We start from the raw sequence: 17658 nt of genomic DNA, 5'->3' as shown, positions 1-17658 counted from the left end.
GAAAAGGGCCCTCTAGATCAGAAGTTTGCAAACCTGCTGAATTTAAGACTTGTGGACTTCCAACTCCCAGAATTCCCAACCAGCAGGAGCTCCTTATTTTTAGGAAGAAAATGCCCCTTTTCCATGGTTTTTCCCACCTCTCTATTGTATTTGGGAAAAGCATCAGGCAGGACTGAGAGTTAATGGCCCTTTGGATGGATTTTATTTCAATTTTGGGTTGTTAAAATAATATAGCCCGGAGGCTGCCTGGCTAGGAGATGCTGAGAATTGAAGTCCGCAAGCCTTAAAGTTGCCAAGTTTGGAGAACTTTGCTCTAGAACAGAGTTTCTGGCTTCTGGCTTGGATTTCTTGTGCATATTTAATGGGCCACCACATGTTCCTTAATGTAACGCAAAAGAATGAATCGCGTGTGTCAGTGGCTTGTTGAATTTGGATTTGGGGGAGGGTAGCCATGGCTTTGGGGGACTCCAAACTTCCACTTCAGGCAGGGGAACAAGAATCGAAAGCAGAAGGAGTTTTTGTCATAAGGCCCTCTAAATCTGGGTTTGGGCAGAGAGTGACCAAATCCTGAATTGCAAGAAGACGGATGTGAGCGAGATATGTGGTCTTTATGTGGCGGACGGAGGTGGGCCGATCCGTGAGATTCTTCCTCTGCCCACAGAAGGGATCCTGTCTGTTCAGCGCGCAACTGACAACGTGGGGATGGTTCTGCTCCCTTGAGGCAATTTCTGTCTAGAGGGGATTGAAAACCTTAGGTTTCCAGGATGGCCGGTCCCTAATTTTGAGGATTCTGAAATTGATGGTTCAGGAATTGTCATTCCAAGGACACAGTCCTTAAATTGCCCCTCCCAAGGTCATGGGCTGCATCCACAGGAGTTTGCAACAGGACCCCCCCACCTTGATGGATTTGCATGAGGTTGTGGTTGGGAATGGCTGCCAGGCCTTTTTTGGCATCTCTGCCTGCATCTGTTAACACCTGATCAAACCGGGCCTTTCAACTCTGTGCGCGCATGTGGGTGTGTATGTGTGTTCCCTTTGGGGTTGGAACAAGCCTCTTCATGCACAAGAAAGAGGGGTGGGGGTGAAATGCTGATTCAGGGAGATCAAACCTCTTTTGGGTTAGTCATCTCTTTTCCAGTGGATTTGGGAAGGATCAGTGTGCAGGTTTTGTTCTGGCGCACCCTGGTTCTTCACATTAACTGTGAAGGGGAAAAGAGGAGGCTTCCCCTTTGTAAGGTAAAGGTAAAAGTTCCCCTCGCACATACGTGCTAGTCGTTCCTGACACTAGGGGGCGGTGCTCATCTCCGTTTCAAAGCCAAAGAGCCTGCGCTGTCCAAAGACGTCTCCGTGGTCATGTGGCCAGCATGACTCAATGCCAAAGGCGCACGGAACGCTGTTGCCTTCCCATCAAAGGTGGTCCCTATTTTTCTACTTGCATTTTTTACGTGCTTTCAAACTGCTAGGTTGGCAGAAGCTGGGACAAGGAACGGGAGCTCACCCCGTTACATGGCACTAGGGATTCGAACCACTGAATTGCCAACCTTTTCGGTCGAAAGGTCGACAGTTGTCTTAGTCACTGAGCCACTGTGCCTCCTTTTTAGCCAGCCTATAATTCCACCCAAAGAGGGGGAAAAAAATGTCATGAAACTGGCAGATTGGGAAGGAAGGGCTCTGAAGTCCAGGAAAGCCATTTAAAACCTGGTCTGTCATAGGAGAGGGACAGGTGTCATTGATCCAGTGATATCAGGGACCTATCCGCACCACTCGAAGCTCATGTTCCATTCAGTCCTTACATCTCCCTGCAGTTTGTGCCAGGTTCCTTCTCCATTCCTGCCCACAGTATTGCAAACCTTCCCTTCCTTCATCTCTAATCTTAAACCCAGGCTCGTTGCAACTTTTGCTTCAAGGAAGCTGGACTATCCTTGCTTCAGCATTTCCACAGACCTTCTGAGAAGTGTAGGAATTTAACAATCCTATTTCACAATGGTACCCCAAGGAAAGATGAGGAGGGAAAACGGAAAGGTTCGGTGTTAGCAGCAAAGGGGATGAGGGAACGGAGTTTGAAGCAGGGGTGAAATCCAGCAGGTTTGACAGGTTCTAGAGAACCGGTAGCGGAAATTTTGAGTAGTTCGGAGAATCAGCAAATACCACCTCTGGCTGGCCCCAGAGTGGGATAGGACTGGAGATTTTGCAGTATCCTTCCCCTGGAGTGGGGTGGGAATGGAGAATTTGCAGTATCCTTCCCCTGGAGTGGGGTGGGAATGGAGATTTTGCAGTATCCTTTCCCTGCCACACCCACCAAGCCACGGTCACAGAACCGGTTGTAAAAAAAAAATGGATTTCACCACTGGTTTGAAGGCATCTGCGTGGCAAATAAATCATAGGAAAGAAAAGCAAAGGAAAGGCACAGTGTCCAGAGAAGAGGGAACAACACCTCAAAAGAAAAAGGAGAGCATTGACTGGCTGGACCGTAGAAAAGCCGGCCAACCAGGTTTGTCTGGCTTGAAAAGATAGAAGGGACAAGAAGCAGGAAGGTGACCAATCAGGTCCATCTGGCGGCTTAGTCTGGACTGGTTGCCAATCCATTGCAGCCGAGACTGGGTTTTCTGAAACTGGCTTATGAAACTGCCAGGACCTCATGGGAGGCAAGCAGCTTAGTCCAGGGGTCTCCAACCTTGGCAACGTTAAGACTTGTGGACTTTTAAGACTTGTGGACTTCAACTCCCAGAATTCCTCAACCAGCTTTGAACTCCCAGAATTCTGGGAGTTCAAGTCCACAAGTCTTAAAAGTTGCCAAGGTTGGAGACCCCTGGCTTAGTCTGCAGGGTGGAATTGACCTGCCGAAGGGTTGTTGATTTTTTTTCCATAACCAGCATTGCCTCTCTTCCAGAATTCACCCCGTAGCCCCTTTCTGAGACTTTTCCTCTCTTTCCTGCTAGACCCTAGATGGACGCATTGAAGTCCGCAGCCACGCTCGCGTCTCTTCCCTGACCCTGAAGGACATTCAGTACACCGATGCCGGGGAGTACACCTGCATAGCCAGCAACACCATTGGGCAGGATTCCCAAGTCATGTACCTAGAAGTTCAGTGTAAGTTGAGTCATTCCACCCTCACCCACTCCTGCTTTTCTCCCTTCTCTTGCAACTCATGGGTGGCACAATAGAGAGCAAGAACCAGAACAGGAAAGGGTCATTCTGAGCTGGAGATGGACTTTCAAGTGATGGAATGCCCTTGAGACTTGGGGAGGGGCAAAAAGGGGAGAGAGAACGAAAGGAACTAGAAAATAGAGCACACATAATCCATTGATATTGACTGGCCTTATGGCCAAGGGACAAGAATCAAAGGCAAACAAGCCAAACTAACTCTGATAAACTCAAGCTTGTTAGCAATCTTTATGTTGATGAAGTTTATAATTATCCATTGGGTTGAAGCTCATGGAGCTTTCACGAGCAGAGACAGTGTACTTCTGGTTGTAGTGTACTTCTGGTTGTAGTGTACTTCTACATGATACTAACAGAAGTACTACTAAAGTCCACTTCAAATTATAATAATGGAGCAAAAAAGAGAGAAGATTTTTGCTTGTGAAGTCAGCTGATGAGCTGGAGTATGTTTACTTCTAGGTGGCCACTCTTAGGAATGTGATGTTGAGTAAAGGGACCTGTAGCTGTGTTTATATGTCCCGTTGAAGCTTCATTCTTCTTGGACGTTACCAGAGCTTCCCTTGATTTCTCAACAATCAACTAGAGGATGTCTGAACCTGGGCAAAGAATTGACTGCATTTGCCTATAGACGTAGTCAAGAGTTTGAACGATCTGCAGTTCGAGGTCCCTTGCCCCAAATCAATGAACTGCCCGGGATCTTGCAAGAAATACAGCATGGTGTATTTGTGGGTAGCATTCCCAAGATCCTTTGCTTTGGCCTTATAGGCTGGATCTGCTTGGAGTATCATATAGAGCAGGGGTCTCCAACCTTGGCAACTTTTAAAAATGGTGGACTTCAACTCCCAGCTGCCTAAGGAACTTCGGGAGTTGAGGTCCACAAGTTGAAGTCCACTTAAAAGTTGCCAAGGTTGAAGACCCCTGATTTAGAGAACCACTAGTTGCCATGGCAGAATTCTGCAAACAGGTTGGGTGGAAAGAAGGGATAAGAAGATGTGGGCTGGGGGGAGATGTTCTTCTTGATGTCTTCTCCTGGAGACTGACTTCCACATTGCTCCTCCTTGGTTCCAGATGCTCCAAAGCTGCAGGGCCCTGTTGCGGTTTATACCTGGGAAGGTAACCCAGCAAACATCACCTGCGAAGTCTTTGCTTACCCCAGCGCTGTCATCTCATGGTTCCGGGATGGGCAGCTGCTACCCAGCTCCAACTACAGCAACATCCGGATCTACAACACACCAGCCGCCAGTTACCTGGAGGTGAGAGCTGGGAAGCGGGGGAGGGGCGGCCTGCATCTGTGTGCACACAGGAAGATGTGCAAAGGATGGCTATGAAGGACAGAGGAACAGCACTGAAGTCACGGAAACAAGCCAAAGATGGCATTGCAACCCCATCGATTTAGGACATTTGTCCCAACTGCCACTTAGCACATGTTGCTTTGGACAGTTACTGCATGTTAGAAGAGTGACACCTGAGGGCCGTGAAACTGCTCAGGAGTAGCTTTGGTCCCTTAATATCCCAGTTTGCTGATGTCAAGTCTTTGTAAGTGTTATGTTTGATCTCCCTCCTTCCAGGCTGATAGTTAGTTCCTTCCTCCTCCATTAATTGAATCAAAACAGACCTGGAAGGGACCTTGGAGATCTTCTAGTCCAGCCCCCTGCTCAAGCAGAAGATCCTATACTATTTCAGACAAGTGGCTGTCCAGTCTCTTCTTAAAAGCCTCCAGCGATGAAGCACCCACAACTTCTGGAGGCCAGATGTTCCACTGGTTAATTGTCATCATTGTTAGGAATTGCTTGGTTTTGATTATCCCAAAGGTGCTTTTTCAAGAGGCAACTGAACTTTCTGGTTTTCCTTTGAAGATGTTTCCCTTCTTATCCAAGAAGCTTCTTCAGCTCTGAAGAACCATGACCTGGATGGCCAAGAATCTCCATAGACATTGGTTTTGATTAGTTATTTAAGTTAATAGGTGCCTCTCCATCTCTTTCCACAAATTATATAAATTTGACACGTGCAAAAATGTATCTTCCTTCCTTCTCTTCCGACTCCGCTCCTAATCATCTTCGCTGACCAGTTCCGGTAGCCTGAGAATGGCCAGGCTGCCCATTGCCTACCTATTTTCTGTGCCTCATGTGGACTCGGACAGTCCTTAAATGGCCTTCTTTTCTGATTGACCAAATCCAAAAAGCTTCCTTGGTTTTTCTTTCCTAAGAAGCCTTCTTCTCCAACTCACCTGGTCAATCTCCTTTTTTTTTCAGGTGACGCCATATTCAGAAAATGATTTTGGGAATTACAACTGCACAGCAGCCAACCGGATTGGCCAGGAATCCTCCGAGTTCATCCTTGTGCAAGCAGGTTTGTTTCGACTGGTTTTTCTCTTTCTTTGGAATAAATCAGAGGTTTCCAGACTTGGTGTCAACGTTCCAAGTAATGCACCCATTGGAAGCAGAACTTGGAGGCAGGTAGATTCCTCCCAGAATAATTTATTGGATACATCATATTGGCACAACTGGTGAAAACAGACTCTGAACATTCCCATGGTTTTCCCCTAATTAAAAAGTGAAAGTTCCCATTTCCCCCAAGTCATCAGTCACATCGTCCAATAGAAGTGCTGGCTGGTTGCTTTGGTTACTCTACTCATCCTCTTCCCAGCCACCGGTTGAAATGACCTTGGTTCCCACAGGAAAACACTTTTTGTTTTGACTACAACTCCCAGCTAGCTATTTCCCCAGCTCCCTGTCTTGTGGCAACCCTGGAGCCGCAAAGATGCCCTCAGCCAGGTCCGCTTCAGGGTTGACACTTGGCAACTTTAAGACTTGTGGACTTCAACTCCCGGAATTCCCCAGCCAGCATCCCAACATATTCTGTTCTCCCAGGCTCCCTTAGCAACTGGCTACTGCTGGGATAAAAATCTCAGCCTAGTGCAGTGATGGCGAACCTTGGAACTACTGGAAACATGTGCATGCTGGCCAGCTGTTCTTTGGGTCTCCAGCATGCACATGCATGCCAGCTGGCTTGGCTTCATGTGCCTCGGCGCACTGGAAACCCAAATACCAGCTCGCTAGCATGCGCATGCCGGTTTTGGCTGTTTTGGGGGCTGTTTTCAGGCCATTTTCTGGTGCTCCAGCTCCTGCAAAGACCAGTTGGAAACCATAAGAGCAGCTGGCGATGGCATGCACGCTCACAGAGAGGGCTCTGTGTGCCACCACTGGCACGCCTGCCATAGCTGCGCCATCCTGGGCCTGGTGTATGCCTGACCTCCTTTTCCGCTTCCCTTCCTCTGCAGATACGCCCTCTGCGCCTTCCATTGAGAAAGTGGAGCCCTACTCCAGCACAGCTCAGATCAGATTTGATGAACCGGAGGCCACCGGGGGTGTCCCCATTCTCTGGTACAAGGCGGAGTGGAGAGCCATGGGAGAGGAAGACTGGCACACCAGAATCTACGATGCCAAGGAAGGTGAGGTGGCAAACTCTGTGCTACATTTATTATTTGTTTGTTTGTTTGTGTGTGTGTGTGTAAACCATCCATCTTATCTCAAGGTAACTCTGAGAGGGGCAGGGGGGCTTACAATCTTAAAAGGATAAAAACTTATATAGAGTAAAAAACAGAAATCTGTGTCCTCAGGGTCACTTGAGTAGTGCAAATGGTTCCTGGAGTCTGCTGTAGACTTTTAGTGATACAATTTGGGACGAACACCCTCGGAATGGGGTGGGAGTAGGAATGGATTTCCAAAGAGGGAAAAATTGCAGACTACAGGAACCAGGAGCACCACTCAGGTGACCCTGAGGACACAGATAAACCTCCAAGTAGTTTTCAACGACTCTCTAAAAAGGATGCAAATGACCAGCTGTCTGCAAGGAATATAAATCCTTCCGCTCCCCACTATCCTGTCAGAGCTGAAGAAGCTTCTTGGATGAGAAGTGAAACGCCTCCAAAAGAAAAAAAAAACCCGAAAGTCCAGTTGTCTCCTGAAAAAGCACCTTTGGGACAACCATGACCTGGATGATGGAGAATCTCTACCGACTTATACCTAGAGATGGTTCTGATCCTTCCCTTGTCTGTCATCTCTCCTGGCACAGCCAACACCGAAGGCATCTTCACGGTCATTGGCTTGAAGCCAGAAACCACGTACGCCATCCGACTGACGGCCATCAACGGCAAAGGCACCGGGGAGATCAGCTCCCCCTCCGACTTCAAGACCCAGCCAGTTCGTAAGTAAAGCCCTGCTCCTCCCCTCTTCTCTTGCTTAGCAACCTCAGCCCTTTCTCAGGCCAACTGCCCATCCTTCACCTCTCACCTGGTCCTCCTCCGGACTCTGTCCAGATCCCTTCCATGCCCCTTAGTTGGAACCTTCTTTTCTGTTTCCTCTTCCAAGAATCTTTTGTTGTTGTTGATGTTGTTGTTGTTGTTGTTGAAATCCTTTTGCTGAGCTGTGAGGATTGTGGAGAGCATACTACCAGCAGCTAGGAATGCATTACTATTACAGCACTACCATTAGTTCTGTTGGTTGGTTGGTTTTTTTAAAATGCTGGTCCTAATATCTTCTGGTTAATTAGTTCAGGTGGAGATGGGAGCTGGGTTGGAGAAGACAAAACACCATTTCTGGGCAGAAGTGGCTGGGATAAGAATTTAGAAAAGTTTTTTTAAAAAATCACCAATTTGACCTCCAAGCTTTATTCTCTTGAAAGATGGGCTCGAAGGCTACAGATAGTTCTTGACTTATGACCACAATTGAACTCAAAATTTCTACCACTAAGCGAGACAGTTACTAAGTGAATGTTGACCCTTTTTACAACCCCTCTTGCCACAGATGTTAAGTGAATCACTCCACTTGTTAAGCTGGCAACACAGCTGTTGAGTGACTCTGCCTTCCCCACTGGGTTTGGTCGGTCAAAAGGTCACAAAAAGGGGTGATATGACCCCGGGACACTGCAACCGTCATAAATATGAGTCAGTTGCCAAAATCCAAATTTTGATCCCATGGCTGCAACAGTTGTTAAGTGTGAAAAATGTTCATCGGTCCCTTTTTTCAGTGTTGTTATAGTTTTGAATGGTCACTTAATGAATGATTGTAAGTCAAGAACTACCTGTAAAGCAGTTTTGAAAACGTACTTCCACTTAGGGCCTCGTCTGGAGTGTTTTTCATAGCCGGGCTCGCCCATCTCCTTCCTTGTCCCAGCTCTACTGGATCTCCCCAAGAGATCCATATAATCTGCTTCAGAATGTAGTCCTCTAGCTTTGGAAGATCAGCTTCAGGTGAGGGAGGATGGAGAGAAAAACAACGGCTGCTTAGTCCTGTCCCATCCTGTGCCCATCGATAGATTTAGCAGCTTCTGGAGACTCACTTTAATTGGCTTTTAAAGCCACCTAAGCTTTAGGGCAGTAAATTCAGGCAGGTTTAAGTACGAGATCTTCGTTGTTTTATCCAACCTGAATTTTCCATCAATTTGTTTCTGGAAACGGCTGCTGACCAAGCGATATAGAAGCATGCATTAAAAACCCTGGCTGGCGGAGGACGAATCGAGTGCCGTTCAGTTCAGAATGACATAAAAATGTCTGGTTTGCAAATAGCATGCGTGAATGAGCTGGCTCCCATTCACATTTTATATGCTGCAAGACCCCCCCCCAACACACACACACACAAACACACACTGTTTAATTCTGGCAGAGCGGCAGGCAGGGGGGAGGGGGGCGGTAAGCTTGAGGGCCCTGCTGGTGTGTATTTCTTCCAGCTTTTTAAGCCAGGGGTGTCCAATCTTGGTACCTGTTAAGATCTGTGAACTTCAATTCCCAGAATTCCCCAACGTGGCTGGGGAATGAGAATAGAGTGAGCTGGAAGGGACCTTGGAGGTCTTCTAGTCCAGCCTCCTGCTCAAGAAGGAGAACCTATACCATTTCAGATAACTGTCTCCAGTCTCTTCTTAAAAACTGCCCAGTCTCTTCTTAAAAACCTCCAGTGATGGAGCACCCACAACTTCTGGTGGCAAGCTGTTCCACCGGTTAATTGTCCTCAGTGTTAGGACGTTTCTCCTTAGTTCTAAGTTGCTTCTCTCTTTGATTAGTTTCCAACCATTGTTTTCTGTCCTGCTCTCCGATGCTTTGGAGAATAATTTTACCCCTTCTTCTTCTTTGTGGCAGCCCCTCAAATATTTATTTATTTTATTTTTATTTTATTTATTTGTCAATCATATATAAGATAACAAGTAAAAGTATAAAATATAATTTGGATACATGAAAAGAGTAAGTAAAAAGGAATATTAGGACAGGGACGGTAGGCACGCAGGTGCACTTATTCATGCCCCTTAAATACTGGAATACTGGAATATCATGTCTCCCCTAGTTCTTCTTTTCTCTAGACTAGCCAAACCCAAATCCTGTAGCCAATCATGGGAGTTGAAGTCCACACGTCTTAAAGTTGCCAAGGTTGGGCATGCCTGCTCTAAACTTAGTCTTCTTCTCTAGAGGAAGATGGGCAGCTGGCAGTCCCGTTTAGATACAGTCCCTGCCAGGGGTGAAATCCGGCAGGTTCTGGAGAACCGGTAGCAGAAATTTTGAGCAGTTCGGAGAACCGGCAAATACCACCCCCGGCTGGCCCCAGTGTGGGATGGGAATGGGGATTTTGCAATATCCTTCCCCCTGGATTGGGGTGGGAATGGGGATTTTGCAGTATCCTTCCCCTGCCACGCCCACCAAGCCACACCATGCCCACCAAGCCACGCCCACAGAACTGGTAGTAAAAAAAAATTGGATTTCACCACTGGTCCCTGCCCTGTATAATTTGTAAGCTCTGGGGAACTCAAGACAAGTTGGATTTCTCTCTTGAGCATCTCAAATCTAAACCCTTTGAATTTGGAGAAAGACATCTATGTAGAGTTGTGTCCCTTTAATCACAACTGGCTGACCCACTGTCCTCCTTCCCTTCTGTTGGAAATTGTCTCCGCCTTCCCCATCTCCGCTCCCTCTTCAACCCTGGTAATAATTCATTAAGCAAGGGGCAACCAATGTTGCATTTCCGTCTGCGGCAGCAGGTTTTTTATTTTATTTTAGAAATGCCTCCAGGTCTCGCAGGATGCATTCTTAAGCAAATGAAAATGCGAGATCTTGGCGACATAGCTGGGTTTGGAAGGATGCCTACCTGTCAAAAGAAAAAAAAAGAAAAAAGACAGACTAAAGGAAACGGGGCTGCCTGCGTAATCCACTGATGCGGGAATAACCTCCGTCTTTATGACTCCTGGTCCCTTCCCACTCCTTAGCGGCCGTTCTCTGATGTGTAACCTGAACTCCCAACTCTTGCTTGCAACGAGTTGAAAGGTGGCCCATTGGGCGGTTGTCGCCTTACCCTTATTTCTCCTTGAAAATCTGGTCCACCTCCTGAGGAGCTAGTCCTCAGCAGAAGGGCGGCCCAGAGCGTTGCCTTGTTTTCAGAGCCTTCGTCCATCATCTTCTCTCTTTTTTTTCATCTCTGTTGCCTCTTTTCCCTTTTGGGGGTCTGTCTTTTCTTTACACCCATCTTCCGCCTATGGGGGAACCACAGACCCTCCGCCACCACGTAAGTGCTGCTTCTACGTTCCTTCCCCCACCCCAAATGCCCTGGCTCTAACACGTCCCCTGTAGATCCACGTGTGATTTCTCCTAACTGAACTTACTTTGGCTTCACTTCTCTTTCTCCTTGTCCATAGAAAGAAAGTAGCCGGTAAATCAGTTGTCCTAACAAGAGTGACGCTAGAGTAGCTGTCATGTTTCCCATTAACACCTGGTCAAGGGGTGGATGCTCTCTCTTTCCTCTCCCTCCAGAGCATGCATGTTGCCTGTATTTGCATGCGACCCAGTCAGAGTGAAGGTGTCTCTTCTCTTCTCTTCTCTTCTCTTCTCTTCTCTTCTCTTCTCTTCTCTTCTCTTCTCTTCTCTTCTCTTCTCTTCTCTTCTCTTCTCTTTTCCCTTCCCTTCCCTTCCCTTCCCTTCCTTTCCTTTCCCTTCCCTCCTTCCTCTCTTCCCTTCCCTCCCCTCCCCTCCCCTCCTTCTCTTCTCTTCTCTTCTCTTCTCTTCTCTTCTCTTCTCTTCCCTTCCTTCCTTCCTTCCTTCCTTCTCTTTTCCTTCCTTCCTTCCCTTCCCTTCCCTTCCCTTCCTTTTCCTTCTCTTCCCTCCTTCCTCTCTTCTCTTCTCTTCTCTTTTCTTCCCTTCCCTTCCCTTCCCTTCCCTTCCCTTCCCTTCCCTTCCTTCCTTCCCTTCCTTCCTTCCTTCCTTCCTTCTCTTCCCTCCTTCCTCTCTTCTCTTCTCTTTTCTTCCCTTCCTTCCTTCCCTTCCTTCCTTCCTTCCTTCCTTCTCCTTCCTTCCTTCTCCTTCCCTTCCCTTCCCTTCCCTTCCCTTCCCTTCCCTTCTCTTCTCTTCTCTTCTCTTCCCTTCCCTTTTCCCTTCCCTTCCCTCCTTTTCTTCTCTCCTTTCCCCTCCTCTCCTCTCCTCCCTCCTTTTCCCCTTCTCCTCCTCCTCCTTCCTATCTTCCATTTTCTTCTTCTCCTTTCCTCCCCTTTCTCTTCTCTTTCTCTTCTCTCTCTCTTCTCCTCTCCTCTCCTTCCTCCATGGCAGAGGCATGCAATAGTGACATCCCCCAAACTGTCTCAGGCAAGGTTGCTAGATTCTGCCAAGCCCTATTTTGTGACAAAAAATGGTTCAAGACAGATGCAGGGAAAAACAATAGCAGAAATAGCTCAGACAAGGACAGATGGGGAAAATATAAGAAGGCAGATCTTTTCAAGAAATATCTATAGCAATAGCGCTTAGACTTGTATCCCGCTTCACATGCTTTTGCAGCCCTCTCCAAGCGGTTTCCAGAGTCAGCCTCTTGCCCCCAACAATCTGGGTCCCCATTTTACTGACCTCGGAAGGATGGAAGGCTGAGTCGACCTTGAACCTGGTGAGATTTGAACTGCCAAATTGGAGGCAACCAGCAGTCAGCAGAAGTAGCCTGCAGTACTGCACTCTGACCACTGCGTGACCACAGCTCTTCTATAAGTAGAAAGCAGGGGGGAAATTTCACAAGAACAGTACTAATCTGTCCATAATTTGACTTTAGTTTAAAGTTCGAAAACCATTCCTTAGAAGAGACTATCAGACGCTATCTCTCCCTGCCTATCTTCTTTCATATAATCGAGAATCGTCTCCAGGGGTCTCCAACGTTGACCACTTTAAGACTCGTGGACTTTAACTCCCAGAATTCCCCAGCCTGGAGAATTCTGGGAGTTGAAATCCATGAGTCTTAAAGTGGCCAAGGTCGGAGACCCTTGATCTACAATAACTGGCAGGAGTGGCCATTCCTATTCTGGCTTGGTTTGAACTTGGGAGCCATCCTTAGTTTAGAAGTCTTATAGGCCTCTTACCATTCCAGACCATCGGAACGAACCCTTTACTCTTCTCCTGCCTTAATGGTAGATGAAAGGTCTCCCAGCAGGGAGCATAATGTGATTTTCCTGACTTCCCTTTCGATGAAAAATACGGATGCAAGAGCGTTCTGGCGGATGAGACCAAAAGTGTGGGAGATCGCCAGTTGTCATGATCACCAGGCAGGAGGCCAAAGTGGGCAATAGCCCTTCACTCCGGATGGTTTCTGACATGTGACATGCTGCTGCTACAGGACAGAGAGAGATCTGATTTAGCTAGTGTACGTAAGAGCAATGCCGATACTTGTGGAAGTCTATTTTATGCAGTAATACAAGAGAACGCAGAAAGCTGAGATCTCTCAGATGGACGCACAGAAGATCCCCTTCAGTGAGACATCTAGAACAGGGGTGGGTTCTGCTTACCTTTTGTGGTGGGATCGCACATGCACAGAACTTCCCAATGGTGTCAGGGTCGGTGGGCGGAGCCTCCCCCCAGTTTTACTACTGGTTTGCAAGAACCGGTCCGAACCGGCTGCAACCCACCACTGATCTAGAAGGAAAATATGGTTGCCAGAGCCATGTCTGCAGGAACCTGGCTCTCAAAAGCCATCCTGGGTGGAACCTGGGTGGAGACTTGCTTTCAAATGACACCAGAACTGCCATAAACAGAAACTTACCTTTCTTGGGCAAAGGGTTTACCCTGAGATCAGCCCTTTGGAGAAGAGTGTTTGTCCCCTAGGTATATCTCACAATGCTCACCCCCTGCAATCTATGTATTAATTTATTGATCATATTGTTGTAACCCAGGCCCAAGTAGGTAGTAGTAGACGCAATCAGTTCAAAAACAAACAGACTTCATTAGGACAGCTGAGAATTTAACTCATTCTCAGCGTTGTCCAAACTAAATCAAAGCAAATTCTTCATAACACAATTCTTCAGTCTTATCACCAACCTTGGTCTAATTAGGCAAACTGGCAAAGGCTTTTCTTGGCAAAAGTTCAAAAGCAGAAGATGCCGACAAGAAATAAATGCAGCAAGACAAGGAGCAAGTCTATCAACTTTGTTTTCCGACAAGCAGCCCAAATGCCGTTGCTGGTCTTTTAAGCCTTATGGGAGGAGCCAATCCTCTCTTGGCCTTACTCCCAAATTGTCCTCTTTGCTTGAGCTGCTCTTACCTTCTGGCAGCTCTTCTCATGTGTGCATTAGGAACAGGATCCTCCTGTTCCTCTGCCTCACTACTGTCAGCCTCTGGAGGTTCTGGAGTCCGCACATCACTCCCTGATGGCCCTGGCGCCACCTCTACCTGCGACACAGAGCCCCCATCCAGGCCTTCCCCAGCCTCCAGGACTGGCCCATGTTTTTCCTCAGCCTCATCACTCTCCGACTCCGCTGCCAGCTCTACAGGCTGCTGGCGGACCACAACACACAATTAAAAAATGCCCATCTCCCTCATAGTTGCAACTCTTCAGCTTCAGAATAAAATTCCCTTCCTCTTTCCTTAAAAAAAATAATATAAAAAATATGCTGTCAAATAATCAGAGCCAGATGGCATCCATGAAGCAATATATTTCATTAGGCTACTGATTGCAGTTTGAGAGAGAGAGAGAGGGAGGGAGAGGAAGAGAGGTTAGCAAAGGAATGAAGATTCCTCGGCTTCCTTGTGATTGAGCTGTTAACCTTTTGAATGTAATTGCCAGGATGTTATTACCTAAATTTTTTCAGGGGAATTAAACGGGAGAGAGAAGTAATGAGAGAGAAATTTCATCAATGGAAGGCGCCCGAAATAGAACTCCTGGTTTTAATGTCATGATGAGCTATTCTGCTTCTTCGGGATTAAATAAAAAGATTGAGAAAGGAAGACACAGAACAACCCTGAATGGCTCCTAAATTCCATCTCGGATGCATTTTTTTAAAAAAAAGAAAACTTCCAGAAGCTTTTGAAAGGTGGAACCTGTTCTGACCTAGGCTTCCTTAGAAATTAAACAGCACAAACTTAGTCCCGACAAACCTCTTTAATTCATATGGCTGTAAATTACTTTCATTTACAGTCTGCAAGACTTGATAAACTATCTTTCAGGGGAAGGTTATCAACACCCACCTATCTCATGTGGAACGCTGCCAAAGGGCTAATTTCCATATGCAGGGCAAGGCCAAACTTGGCACAGAGTCACAAACAGAAGTTTCAAATCTTGAATTGGCCAGATGAACTAATTGCTTCCTGCAAAAGCTCACATCCCGTTCGCTTCTCTTTTATGTCTTATGGGAGGGGCCAATCATGTCAAAGCCTTACTCCCAAGTTGTCCCTGTTTCCTTAATTGTTCCTGACTCCTGGCAGCTCTGCACATGCGCACACTGGGAACAGGCTCATGCTGTTCTTCTGCCTCGCTGATGTTAGACTCCGGAGGCAGCAAAGAACTACTAGATGGCCCTGGCCCCCTCTCTGCCTCCAACTCAGAGCCATCGTCCGAGCCTTCTCCAGACTCCAGGACTGGCCCACGTTCCTCCCTAGCCTCCTCGCTGTCCGAATCTGCTGGCTGCTGGCTGGCCACAACAGAACCTTACAAACAAAATCGTGCTTCCTTGATGCTCGTTTCCAAGATTTTGGAAGAAAATCTTGTTCAAGAGACACGGAAACCAGTGAAGTAGATTTGCATTGTTCTCTCATTTTATAGACAGGTGAACAGTAAGGCTGAGATGGCAAGAAGTACCTGAATTCAGGTGAGTTCAGGAGAATTCAGGGTGAGGGTTAGGGTGAGGTGAGGTGAATTCAGGGGAATTTAGGTTAATTCAGATTAGGTGAGGTGAATTCAGGTGAGTTCAGGTGAAACTGGAATCAGGAGCCTGGCCCTCAGTGGTCTCTCTGTTGACCACTATCTCCAGATAGCCACACAATTGTTTCTCTTGGGCTTCCTCCACTCTCTTGACTGGCAGGAGCCCCTTGGCCAGGGTGAAGTCTACTTCTCCCTGGGAACATGGAAAGCAACACTTATTTCTGACTCAAAAGGGCCTCATTACTTTTTGACAAAGATCTCTTTCACACTGTTTTTTGAAGGGCTTGCTGAGAAATATGTTTGCCTTCCTTGTGAGGAGGAGGCCATTGATGATGGACTGCTTCAGAGCACTATTTTCTAGCTTTTTTTCTGAAGAACAATTGCAGTTGTGTTGGTTCTTCTGAGCCTTGTCTTCTACTTGGGACCTCTCTCTTCCCAATTCTAGTGATTGGGATATTCATTTCTCCACTGTGGACAGCCAGATGTCTGTTTTGTCTCTGAATTCTGGCTCTGCCCTTGGTTCAGATCCAGTGGCATTCTTCCCGCCTGCCATTTTTCTTCAGATATTGTGGTTATTATTCTTACATTTCTATCGCACCCTCCCTGGAGGAAATTTGGGGCCCTTTCTTCCTTCCTTCCTTACCTACCTACTTCTTGTCCTCCTTCCCTCTCTTCCTTCCTTCCATCCTTCCTCACTTATGTACTGACCTACCTACTACTTGTCCTCCTTCCCTCTTTTCCTTCCTTCCTTCCTTCCTTCCTTCCTTCCTTCCTTCCTTCCCTACCGACCTACTTACTTCTTGTCCTCCTTCCCTCTTTTCCTCCCTCCCTTCCTCCCTTCCTTCCTTCCTTCCTGACCTACCTACTTCTTGTCCTCCTTCCCTCTTTTCTTTTCTCTCTTCCTTCCTTCCTTCCATCCTTCTTCACTTGCATACCGACCTACCTACTACTTGTCCTCCTTCCCTCCCTCCCTCCCTCTCTCCTTTCCCTTTCTATTTTTCCTCCCTCTTCTTTATTTCCCTCTCCTCCTCCTTCTCTCTTTCTTTCCTTCTCTTTCTCTCCCTTCCTCCCTCCTTTCATCCTTTCCTTCCTCCCTCCCTCTCTCCACCTAGTTATATTTCTCCCATAATCTTGGCAAGTGGGTGACCTTGACAAGAAGCCACATTGAACTCTGCTTTCTCCCCACTTGGTGTCCTTCACAAGGACGATGGTAAGATTCCCATTATCCCCCAGCTGCCGAGGGCAGGTGGAGGTGGGGGGGGCCTCACGCAGCATCACTGGGGGACACCAGCTTGAGAAAAGCGGTTGTAACCTTGACGGTCCTAGTTGGTCTTTACACGGTAAACCCAGAGGGCAGAGCCTCTCCTCCTTTATTCTCCTCCTCCTCATTAGGTCTTGTCTCTCTTTCTCCTCTCTGTCTTTTATTTTCCTTCATAATTTATCTTCACAGCAGGCTTCACCTTTATGTGTCTTTATCTATCCTTTGTGTTGCCATAGCAACCCAGCATCCCATCAAAACTGAAGATACCGAACCAGATTGAGAGGAGCAGGATGGCTTTTCTCCCTCCCCTCACAGCTCTCTCTCCTCGTCCCCCTTTGCCTTTCCCCCCATTTCCAGGGTCCCGTTCGGTCATGAAGGGGTCTCTGCGTTCTCCACAGATGTGGACCAGATGTGTGTGTGAATTAAGGAGGGAGGAGCCTTTCTCCTCCCCTCTTCCAGGTTCCCCTTCAGAGGACTGGTTTTGAACAGAGGCATTAACATGGATGTGGTTGGGATTTTGAGCCATGTTGCAGGGAGCCTTTATTCTCCTCACACTTCCTTTCAGGCGCGCTTTCTGAGTAGCTTATTGATCTTGGCAAACGGCAGAGATGAATTCAATTATATTAGTCCTCGTTTCAACATTGAGCCGGATGAATCTGAAGAGGCTCAAAGAAAACATGAAAGGGCCCCCAAGTCCTTTGGAAGGTTTTCTTTTTTTTCAGGTTCCTCCAAAGCATCCAGTCCTCAAACTTAAACCGGGCTTTGGGTGTAGGACTACCTGGGAAGGAGTGTGGATGGAGAATGAAATGGACCTTCAATGAAAACGGAACCCTTTTGTAGTGACAAAGGGGGAAGCATGGCGTCTTGTTGTTAGGATAGGTTTGTCCCCATTCTCCCCAATTCACTGTTTCTATTTCCTTTCTTTCTTTCTTTCCTCCTTTCTTTCTTTCTTTCTTTCTTTCTTTTTTTCTTTCTTTCTTTCTTTCTTTCCTCCTTTCTTTCTTTCTTTCTTTCTTTCTTTCCTTCCTTCCTTCCTTTCTTCCTTCCTTCCTTCCTTCCTTCCTCCCTTCCTTCATTTTTCCACTTTCTTTCTTT

General features: G+C 47.1%; 1 protein-coding gene across 3 annotated transcripts in view; it reads left to right on the top strand.

The window, feature by feature from the left end:
- NCAM1 (neural cell adhesion molecule 1) overlaps nt 1-17658 on the top strand; it is a 198844-nt gene that overhangs the window by 147404 nt on the left and 33782 nt on the right. For all 3 annotated transcript variants that reach the window (XM_058194467.1, XM_058194465.1, XM_058194466.1), the window contains exons 9-13: nt 2940-3090; nt 4231-4415; nt 5415-5511; nt 6443-6613; nt 7237-7368. In XM_058194467.1, coding sequence (XP_058050450.1) covers nt 2940-3090; nt 4231-4415; nt 5415-5511; nt 6443-6613; nt 7237-7368 — 736 coding nt within the window. The remainder of the gene's footprint in view (nt 1-2939; nt 3091-4230; nt 4416-5414; nt 5512-6442; nt 6614-7236; nt 7369-17658) is intronic.

This window comes from Ahaetulla prasina, chromosome 9 (genome assembly GCF_028640845.1).
Source record: "Ahaetulla prasina isolate Xishuangbanna chromosome 9, ASM2864084v1, whole genome shotgun sequence".
NCBI classification, from domain to species: Eukaryota; Metazoa; Chordata; class Lepidosauria; order Squamata; family Colubridae; genus Ahaetulla; species Ahaetulla prasina.
This window is presented reverse-complemented; position numbering and strand designations above follow the sequence as displayed.